Genomic DNA, 11,815 nt, shown 5'->3' on the forward strand with positions numbered 1-11,815 from the left:
CAGGCCCTTGCACCACGACCACATTGCTTTTCAGTGATGGAAATAAGTCTCGTGTCTCCAGAAAGGGAACCTTTTGACCGGCTAAATAACAATTATGTATCTCCTTAATAAAGATCATATACTTTGTAAGTCCCGTGTGAAGGTGAGTTAGAATACCTGCTCCGTAGCCCTGCAAGCCATACATCATCATCATCATCAGTAATCTGTCAGACGACAGGTCCACAGTCTCTTCCAAAACAATTCCTCCACTTGATGTGATCTAGAGCTTTCTCCTTCAAATGACAGTATCCTCTTCTGTCCCCAAGGTCATCCAGCATCTTCTTACATCTTCTTCCTCGTCTTCTGGTCACTTCTATCCGCCCCTCTATCTTTCCTTCAATAACTTCTTTTAGAAGGCAGTTTCTGCGTAAAACATGACCAATTCAATTAGCCTTCCGTTTTCTTATTTCGTGTAGGATATTCCTCTGCTCACTGACTCTAATTAACACTTCTTCATTTCTCACATAATCGGTCCAACTGATCTTCTCCATCCTTCTCCAACACCACATTTCGAAACTTTCCAGGTGTTTCTGATCTACTGCCCTAAGTGTCCATGTTTCAGCCCCATACAGAGCTATGCTCCAAATGTAGCATTTCACTAGTTTCTTCCTCAAATTTAAGTCCAGTTTGCTGGTAAAAAGATTCTTCTTCTTGCTAAATGCAGCTTTTGCCATGGCAATCCTGGATTTAATTTCACAGGTACACCTTCCATCATCTGTTGCAAACCATACAAGGCGTTAGAAATGGAATCTGATGCCTGGGCTTATAACTGGGCTACCCTGTCACTGGGGGACATAAATGCAGAGACATGGTCCTCCAGGTTTGGGATTGGATGCAAGTCTGAGGACCTTGCTTTGTAAACAAATTATTGTTGTTAAATCCAAAGACGTGAAAGCTGGATGCAGTCTGACATAATCTCCTAAGGAAGGCTGTTTGCCAGTGACGATGATACATTGGGAATATTTTAAACTAATTATGTTCTTTGGATTACTGGCAATTTACTGAGCGGAATCAGTGAATGAAATGAATTCTCTGACCAGTAGAGAATTTAATTGTTTTCCTAAGCTGTATGATCTTCTATACAGCAGTGCTTCCTTCGCATACATATCAGCTGCTGCAGTAGGACTGGCCCCTTCTTCCTCCCTCTCCCTCTCTAAGTTGGTTGGTAATTGTGGTTCAGAAGAGAAGTTAATTACTAGTTTTCCCAGAGTGGCAGGAACGACTGAAATTATTTTTTTAATCAGAGCCTCCGAATAGCCGAGAGAGATTGGCTTAATTGATCGATCCCCCGCTCATGTTTAATTCCAACTTGTTTGTTCAGAGTCTGAAGCTAATTTAAATATGTCAGATCCCCACACAAGCAGAATTCAGTTACATTGGTGTGATGATAATTTGAAACAGCGCTAGAATTTCCTGTAGATTTAATAGCTACGTAACGATTTTAAAACCAAGAAGCAGATGATGTGTGCACAGTAAAAGCAATGCTTGCAAAATTTACTGCAGATGAATATGTATGCATTTTGTATTACATGCAACTACTGTCAGGACAAGGTTTTCCCATAAATGAGATGTAAATGTCAAACATTGAAAATTGGTTTTGCCATGTGGGTTTTTTTTTTACACGAGTTTTCATGCTTCTGCTCAGTTATTCCTGACAAATATCTCGTTAGTGGCTTAAGAAGGCCATGATTTCTTCCGCACTTATTTGTTCTGTGAATTTGAGGCAGAATTATTGAATGATCTAGAAATAAATACATTCATGTTTTGTTTGTGGAGTTCTGAAGGAAGAGAATTCCTTGTTCAGAAACCTAATGACCTCTCCCTCTACTGCAGTTATATTTCCGTCTTGCAGAATATTCGACATCTTTATATTTTTCTATTCCAGACCAGAGGACTGGAGTCACCGTTTCCTGCACCGCTTGCACAGAGCCAAGCCTGCCGCTGCTATTGTTGCCACAGCGCTGCTGCCCCACGCATGCCGTTCCTCGGACCGAAGATGTCCTCCAGGCTCTCCTCCATGTTCTACACTGTGGAGGTTGGCGATACTAAATTCACAATACTCAAGCGTTATCAGAACCTCAAGCCCATTGGCTCAGGAGCTCAGGGAATCGTGTGGTGAGTTTATGCACAACCATGGATTACTGTTATCTATCTGCATATAAGATGCCACTGAAATAAATTGTAATCTGTACTGGAGATATCTGGAAATTGAAACATCATTATCATCATATTTATGAATGACTTTATTGGTTTATGGATGTTTTATGTAAGTTTATTTGGCACTAGATGTTGGTGACATCATTTGGTTCGTTTTCTGGTTGATGCTTGAAGAGAGTATTCACTTGACCCATCTTCAGCTTATCCATAATGCGGTGTATAGACCTATTGCTATGCAGTAGGCGAATAAAACAAACTGCCGTTTCTGAGCAACGGCTTCATAAATGCGTTCCAGCGGAAACAAACATGCATGCAACAATAGAAGAAATGTTGGAGGCTGTGTTTTGTGTTGGGTCTGCCCCAAGGTTATATAGCGAGAACCCCAGGCTATGAGTGAGTTCAGTTGCAGGATATTTGCCAGACTGTAACGACATGGGCGCAGGGCGCTGAAGAATCTCCACTGTTAGAAGCCGTTGCTAGGGAACGGCAATTAAGACACAGCAGGCTGGAGATCAGTGATAGTGCTGTAATATATAGTTCAAAGTGGTATATACAAGAGGTCAATGAATCCAATTCATGAATTCAAACCCTATCTATAGTCACATCCCTAACAGTGACACCTTTTGACTTAGAGGGGAAGCCATACAGCTTATGACCCCATAGCAAGGTATAAACTATGGCAGGCTATGGAAAAACAGAAGATCAATTCAGAGATAATTGCAATAATTAAGAACTGTTTGGAAAAAAGATACAGCTGATATGAGACTATGGCATGAGACGTACAGTGTCATTATCACAACAGAATGATTGAGATAGGATTATATGTGTCACTTTCACTATTTAACACACAGGGATCTTGAATCACCAGCACCTGAATGGAAGTAGACCAGTAGAGAAAAGGAATGACCCAGCAGATGAAGCATTTATGTTTAATTCACTTTTTCTGGCAGTCAAGTACTTGTTGTACAGAATGGTTTTTATTTACAAAATATGTATTAAACTAATGACGCAAGATTTATAATAATTATGCCCCAGTAATTAACTCTACCAAGACAAAATATTTAAGTACTGGTTTGAAATCATTGGGAATTTAAGTAACTGCAGGTGTAAAAGTACAGGACATCAAAGTTTTTAAGTATTTAGAATGAAGTCGCGATAAGGAGGGAGTAAGAAAGAAAGAAACAAAGAAATAGATGCTGAAATTAGTGAAGACAAGGATATCATTTTGTTTTCATTGGTTGCATCCTGTTGAGTGTCTCAGACAATATATAATATGTAGTAACTATGCTACCATCAACACAACAAATATTTCAGTATTACATTTAGATATTTCAATAACTACACGTATTCCTGCCTGACGATGGCCATGTATGCCCGAAACATGTCGCAGTAAATAAAGATCTAAGTGTAATACTGAAATATTTGTTGTGTTAATGGTAGCATAGTTCCTACATATTATATAATATAATTTTGTGTTTAAATTTTATATTGCATAGACAGTTGCGTGTTATGTGAGTGAAGTGTGGACTGAACGGAAGGAAATAAGTTACTCTCAGAGGAAGTGGGTTGTTTGTAAATAAGTGCAAAGTTATCAAGAATGGGTTGTGAAGAAGCAGTAATATGTACAAAGAAAAGAAAGGAAATAGTTGAAATGGTATGGACATTTGTAAATGCAAGAAACAGATGGCCAAAAAGAATACATAATTTGATGCCACCATAAAATTGGATGAGAGGATGACCAAGGAAATTGTAGAAATAATTTTAGAAAATGTGTCTGGTGCTGCTGCTGCTGCTGCTGCTACTACTACTACTACTACTACTACTACTACTACTGCTGCTGCTGCTGCTGCTGCTGCTGCTACTACTACTATGTCAGTATTTTTTTAAATATCCAGGTAGATGAGAAAATCTTTTTTTATGTATGTGTGTAATTTTTGACTTAATGCTACTTAAATGTTTAATTCTATTTTATCTTAACATATGTTTCATATTCATGAAATTCAATCAGTTTTGACTGGTGGCCATCTGGCACTCTACAGTTGTGACCTGGATAGTAGCTGCTCGCTTTGTAGTTTTGCAACTCATGAATATTATTCTACACGACTGATTATGTGCCACCATCTGGGGTATACCATAACTTCAGAGACATTCTGATACTTCAATATAAATATTTTATGAACTACTGGTGGTAGGTTATGAAGTTACATAAGGGAGGGCTTCTTATTCCCACCACTGGCACTGTTGAAATTCATAACACTTTTTTTTCTTACAATGACTTCATCTCCTCGCAGAGGATTTTGTTAATGTTTGAAATCTGCAAATTCAAAAATATTTGTGCACATGTTCAGGGCTCGAGGAATACTTCTTGCTAGCCATTTAAAAAAATCCACTCACCAAAATCTTGCAGTTCTCATCATACAGATGTTTCTGTACTTTCCATAAATGAGCAAATGGAGTTTATTGGTGAGTGAACAGTGTTTCTAGATCTCTGCTTTTATATATATATACAGGTTACAACTAAGTTCCAGTGCTTCCTCAAGAACAAAATGGAAGAAAAACTGTTTATACAAATTATATCTGTTCAATGAAATGATAATATAATGGACTATTTTCTGTAAGCTGAGATATTTACAAAGAGACGTGTGTGATTACTGAATATAGAGGTAAAGAACATGGAAAATGTTTTGGGAAGTCCGCAAGGAGTTCAGTACAAAGAAAACACTGGATTTAATGTCATTTGTAACCCCTTGTAATTCTGTAATAATAAGAGCCAAAGGTTTAATACAATTAACATAAAAGAGCCTGTCCAGAACAAGTAAAGTCCCTGTCAGCTTCCCTGCTTGTGAACCATTATAATATTAAACTCCCATCTCCTCCATGATTTTCCAAATAACCCCATTCCAAGAAGATTGTGTACACAATTTATGTGCCCTTGATCCAAGCTACATGTCTAGTCCAATGTAATCATATTGATTTAACTACTGTACAGATATTAAGACACCTGTATATATCATGAAATTCATTTTTCTTCTGTCACACTGAGGATCCCTCAATGAAGGAATGAATTAAGAATCAGAAATGAAATTGTTTCTCATGGAATATATACGTTTATGAATGGTTCACTTTTTGCTGAATTTAAGAAATATTTAGTAGCAACATCCATGAATGAAGTCGACATAGCAGTATGTTATTTATAGTTTGTTTGTTTTAATTTTGTGGACAAGGATTGGGTCACTTGCTCATTCTCCGCCCCCTCCCCAATTTATTTTCCTCCTCTAGCAGAAAGATCATCACCATTTTATAATGCAATTTGGCCAAAAACAGTTCATGTCATATGTTGTTACAGTATCAGAAGCCTTCGTTGAGATATGTGCAATCTGGGGACTCACTTATTTTTGGCTTTGTAACATAAGTATATGCACATGTATTTTTCCTTCTTCTTTCACAGTGATAATGATTATATTTAATTTCTGCCTTTATTGTTCCAATTTTAGCCTGTTTTCTAGCCCAAAATACATGCTTATTTTAGAACTATGTTGCTAAAAGCAAGCTCTTCTTTTTACCAAAAACTAACAGTGAGTTATTTTCTTTCACAGTTTGAAAATGGGGAACAATCAATGTGAACTGTTTTTGCAACTGATTTGCTGCATGAGTCACTGTATAGTGTTTATTTTATTATTAAATAAGTTTTTATTTTTTAAATATTTAAAGTAAAACAGCTTTCTTGATGTATGTCTCATTTGTAGTAGGAACTCTCCCACCCCTCCATATGATGTTCCCACCATTGCATATAACAGAGACTTAATATGTTTTTATTTTTTGAATGCTGTACATTTCGGTTTTAGATTACAACTCCTTCATCTTTTCTTATTGATTGTTTTAACTTGGTTGCATTTTTGTATGTTAAGGATATTTAGTTAGAGAGCATGCACATTTTTTTCTATCCATATGTTTGGGCATGAAGCCCTGGTGGAGGGCCTAGTCTTCCTTCTGGTGTCAAGTGTCTGATTTACTGGGGCCCTGGTGTTGAAGAACACTTCGGTTGCTGTCCTTCAGGACCTTTTAAATTTGTGGATTTTGAATATTTTACTCACTTGAAATTTTTCTTTAGGCATTTGCAGTGAAGTTGCTAAAATATAAGGCATTGTGTCTTTCCGTAAAACTATGTTATTTCTTGGTTTTTGTATGTGATGATAACTGTATCTGTACAAGCAAATCCATTAGCTTTCTTTTTCCAACATACTTTGTTATAGAATGTAGGCCTGCTTCCATAGTGTGTGTGATGGCAAAATTTGTAATTCTTTAAAATTTAGCCTATGTAGATTCTGGTTGTGACACCATGTAGTTTAGTAGGGGGGTACCAATGTTAAGCACACGCCCCCTCCATCTTCAGAAAATAGAGACAGCAGGTTCATGAAAAATAATTGTTTCTGTTTATCAAAGTATACGACATCGCAGCTCAGAAGACCATATCTCTGTATTCACTGCTATAAGAACCTCAGATTTTATACCAAAATTTAAATCATTTTTTCCTTACATTAAAAGTCTTTCATTTGCAAAAGAACTAAAATTTGTGTATAGCTACATAATCAACTTAGATATTGCAGTGCTAATTTACCTTTTAGTTTTTATACACAGTCTAATAGACTTTGTATTTAGCTTTGTGATGAAACCATATGCCACCACTTTAATATTTATGGGAATGCTGATTTGTGTAGCATATACTTATATTTATTTGAATGGCAACTTTGGACTATTAATTTTTGTCAGATGTAAGTGCAAGGATATTTTTAATGAGGTGAAATAGAATATGATGAATCAAAGAGTAGTACATTCAATGATTTCTAATTGGAACAGAAATTGAATCTTGGTACATAACTTTTCATATATTTGCTCTTTATATACTTGCTATTGGGGCACGCGGTAGCCTAATTGGTTGAGGCACTATGCTTCAAACTGAAAGGTCGTGGTTTGATTCTCAGTGATATTGTTGGATTTTTGAATTCACCTCATCCTTCCAGCCTCACTATGGCCCTGGGGTCGACTCAGCCTCTAACAGAAATGAGTACCAGAATCTTCCTGGGATGTAAAGGGCAGCCAGCATGTAAGGCTTACAACCTCACCGCCATCTGTGAGCCAATTGTCTAGAAAATGTGGGAGTCTCAACGTCTCACAACCCTATGGGCCTCCACAGCCTGTTACAGGGATAGCCTTACCTTTTAGCTTTTTTATATTTGATATTTGGTCACTAAAGGCTTTCTACTTGTTTTATAGAAAAAACTGTAAATCTGACTGAAATAAATGTATTACCATATTTCTGCAAATATAATCCATGAATGTAATTTTTGGGAATATGACATTAAGGAAATACAATTTTTACACATCGTTTATACAGTATTTATCAAAAGTTTGAATACAGCGAGAAAACCTGGCCCTGTAAGGAAAACGTTTTAGACATTTCCTTCATTGTCAAGCGTTAGGTTAGAGGATAAGTTTTTGTGAAACTTCCTAATGGAAAGTATTCATTTTTTAAATATAAAACAAAATAAACAAATTTCACCAAATAATGACATTTTTATGATAGCTTCTGACAACATACTTAACAGAATTAAATGTCTTGGCAACACTCCTATGGATGATAAATGATGAGCCTGCAGTTCTTGTTCGTACATCTTTGATCAACTATGAACATATTTGCCTATTCTTGCACTAACTGAAAGAAAATCTCCTGGCATTTGTTGAATTTTAGGATATGAGGAAATTTTAAAGTCTGTAGTTGCATTAGTGTAACTTTATGTCATATCGTGTAAGAAAGGTAAATTATAAAATTTCCAGTTTCGATTTAGGAGTAAATAGCATTAACTGAGTTACCTTATAACCAATTCTGTTGATACAGTTTTTAAATAAAAAATGAAGAAGTGGTTAATCTATTACTGGAAAAGATCGGTTCTTTTCCATATTTTTAATGGAATTTTACTGCACTTAACTGTGAAGTATGAAGTAAGGTAGTATTATTTCATTACAGTGTAGTGATTCTTTCCCACGAGCGTAAGGTACCAGAAGCTTGAAGAAGACCTTTCATGTTCATTTAATACCAAGGTTTAAAATGACTTCTTAATGTTATGGTTAGGCACAAGGGAAACTTAAAATGTATTATTATCATTTAATAATATCAGTTCACATAATCTACTTTTATAATCTCAGAAAGTTAAAAACAAAGCTAGTGATTTGATTTCCAACAGTATGAAAGTGAAGCCCAGCTGGCTTTAGAGTCATAAAACATGAAGGTGCTGGCTTTCTTTACCCAGTAACTGTGGGGTCAAATCTCGCGTCATAGTTATTTCATCATTGGTGTTCTGTTTAATTTTGAGGTTTTACCCAAATAATTGACAACAAAATGTTGAACAATGTATATGAACAAAGAAAAAAGTCTGAATTTAAATATCATAAATACTGGAATGTATGTAATGTCTGAAAACTTCAGTTTAGATATTTCAGCAGCTTTAGGCAGCAGAAATACAAATTGTGACAAAAAAGAGACTAAACTTAAGTCCATGTATACGTAATAATTGGACGTGAGAAATTTATATGAAGGAAGACTGGTATCCCTCTACAACTGAGCGACATCATTTATGGATGGTCACTGGATTGAATGAATTGTGCTAGTAGTGATACTTTTCGGTGCAGCAGCCGATAAGAAGTGATGAACGTGATGACAGTAGCTATCTCATAGCCCATCCCATCCCCCAACAGTGAGTCTTGAACCACAACCATCATGTTCTACACAGTGGAGTTTGGAGACACCGAGTTTTCTGTACCAAGTCGCTATTTGGACCTGGCACCTAAAGGGGTGGGTGCTCAGGGCATGGTCTGGTGAGTAAAGAAAGAGGACTTCAGTACCAAAAACACTTGGACAAGTATAGAAACTAAACTCAAATGAGCATTTTATGAGGAATCAATGTTGTTATCTCATTGAATTATTTCCTCTGATCTTATTGGAACTTGAAGAAAACAGTCTTCTGGGATGTGGCACCATGTAGATGTGGTGTTAACAGACATTTCAGAGGAACGTATCGCCTCCATCTTCAGGTTAGAAGGAAAAATAAGAAATCCACAAGCCAAGAGACCGTGAGAACTGGTACAAGCAGAGAGGAATGCATCGTCTGCACCTTCAGGGTCTGCTTGTACTGGTTCTCATGGTCTCTTTGCTTGCAGATTTCTTAATTTTCCTTCTACCCTGAAGATGGAGGCGATACGTTCCTCTCTGCTTGTACCAGTTCTCACGGTCTCTTCCCTTGCGGATTTCTTATTTTTCCTTCTACCCTGAAGATGGAGGCAATACGTTTCTCTCTGCTTGTACTGGTTCTCATGGTCTCTTCACTTGCAGATTTTTTATTTTTCCTTATACCCTGAAGATGGAGGCGATACGTTCCTCTGAAATGTCTGTTAACACCACATCTACATGGTGCCACATCCCAGAAGACTGTTTTCTTCAAGTTCCAATAAGATCAGAGGAAATAATTCAATGAGATAACAACATTGATTCCTCATAAAATGCTCATTTGAGTTTAGTTTCTATACTTGTCCNTTTTATAGCTTACATTCTCAGAATGATGTACTGTAGTGTAACTTCTTTCTTTTTATATTTAACCTCTTATTTGAAACCAAAAATGTCATGTATCTTAGTTTCTGTACGTCTTGTACTACTGACAGTGAAGTTACATTTTATTGAGCTCTGCAGAGCTCCTTCTTCAGAACCCTATTAACAAGCAACATAAGTCCTTCTGCTTGTTCCCTGATTCACTTATGGTCGTCATTACTGTAGACTGCCCCACATTGGTGTGTTTTGACATCTTGTGGTCAACAGCACCAGTATGGTGTCCATACTAATTTGTCAGGTGGGAAGATCACTGTCACCTTTCAAAGTGGAATCATGAAGGTTTGTTTGGTGATAAACTTATAAAATATTTTCAGCTTTTCTTAGTACTTCATAATGCCTGTTACAGTATATGAAAACAGTAAGGTGACAATATGGTGAATGCTCAGAATGTTTTGGTTAAATAAAGTTAGGCAGCAGTCTGGTGTGTGATAATTACAGGGGATGGACAAAATAATGGAAACACTACAGATACTGTACACATTTCTTTATTAGTGTGGTGTCGGACCACCTTTTGCCTTTAATACAGCCACATTGCTTCTTGGAATGGACTCCTACAAGTTGTGAACAGTCTCTAGCAAAAATTTATACCATTCTTCTTGAAGAGTGTAGGACTATGAGCCATTATATTTTGAACTTAGTGTGATTGTTGTCATCATCAGCAGCAGTACCAGCAGCAGCAGCAAAACAGCCCTTTCTGAGTCATGGCCTTCCTTAGAAAATTCTGCCAGATTACATCTAGTTTTCACTTCTNCCACATTGCTTCTTGGAATGGACTCCTACAAGTTGTGAACAGTCTCTAGCAAAAATTTATACCATTCTTCTTGAAGAATGTAGGACTGTGAGCCATTATATTTTGAACTTAGTGTGATTGTTGTCATCATCATCAGCAGCACCAGCAGCAGCAAAACAGCCCTTTTTGAGTCATAGCCTTCCTTAGAAAATTCTGCCAGATTACATCTAGTTTTCACTTCTTTGGATTTTGCAACCATAATTTTTTTACAGAGAAAGGTCATCAGCCTTGCTTCTAACCCCAACCCTGAAGGACCAGGTGAAATGTCCCTCAGTGACAGGTTGGCCCAGTTATACCCCCAGGCACTGTGTTCCCTGTTCAATGCCTTCTATGACTTGCAAGGCTATGGTGGAGGTATTCTGACCCACCTCCACATTGGGAAAACTTAGTATCATTTTTGGTAGTTAAACAAGTTAACAACTATCTTTCACCAAAATAATCTACATACCTAGGCTTCAGTCTAAATAGTAAACTATTTCAGAAGTACAGAAGTTTATCACTGAAACAAAAGCAACGCTTATTAATTTTTTTTTACAGTACAAATATTTTCTGGTACATATTTCTCTCTCCTGCAGTCTTTTAATTTTTCTCTCAATGTACAGGAGTGTACAAATATATTTTTGGAGCCCTGATGTAATGTAGTTTTGTTCTTATTTGTTGTAGTGCTGCTTATGACACGGTTACCCAGCAGAACGTTGCTATCAAGAAACTGAGCCGTCCATTCCAGAATGTTACACATGCTAAGCGTGCATATCGAGAGTTCAAGCTCATGAAGCTTGTTAATCACAAGAATGTAAGTCTGAGTGTTAATTTTGCTTACATGAGTATGAATGAAAAGTTTATTTTTATTGTTAATATCCAGTAGAATCATCAGAACAGTCTTAATTTGCAGGGACCATCAGTACATAATTCTATTGTGTTCTTGCTAAGCGTTCTTTTGGTATATCAGGCCTAATATATAAATATAGACTAAGATTTGGAAACTCAGCTTTCTTTGCCATACATTACTTGAGGCATAATAAGATTGCATGAAAATATGTTATTTTTCATAAAATGTTTGTTTTTATTAATGCTTTCCTCAAAGTAGACCTAAGTGATTAAGTTTAAGTTTGTGTTAAATATGCAATAATTAAAGTTTCTTTGTGAATCAATATATATATATATATATA

At 36.6% G+C, this 11,815-nt stretch overlaps 1 protein-coding gene across 1 annotated transcript in view; it reads left to right on the top strand.

The window, feature by feature from the left end:
• Window positions 1–2,065: 2,065 nt before the first annotated feature.
• Window positions 2,066–11,815, top strand: part of LOC111871173 (stress-activated protein kinase JNK) — a gene marked incomplete in the record, with an annotated part of 36,971 nt that continues 27,221 nt past the window's right edge. The window contains 3 exon segments of the mRNA XM_023864068.2: window positions 2,066–2,154; window positions 8,884–9,069; window positions 11,310–11,439. Of these exon segments, the coding sequence (XP_023719836.1) occupies window positions 8,972–9,069; window positions 11,310–11,439 (228 nt within the window).

This window comes from Cryptotermes secundus, unplaced genomic scaffold, assembly GCF_002891405.2.
Source record: "Cryptotermes secundus unplaced genomic scaffold, Csec_1.0 scaffold419, whole genome shotgun sequence".
In the NCBI taxonomy this organism is placed as follows: Eukaryota; Metazoa; Arthropoda; class Insecta; order Blattodea; family Kalotermitidae; genus Cryptotermes; species Cryptotermes secundus.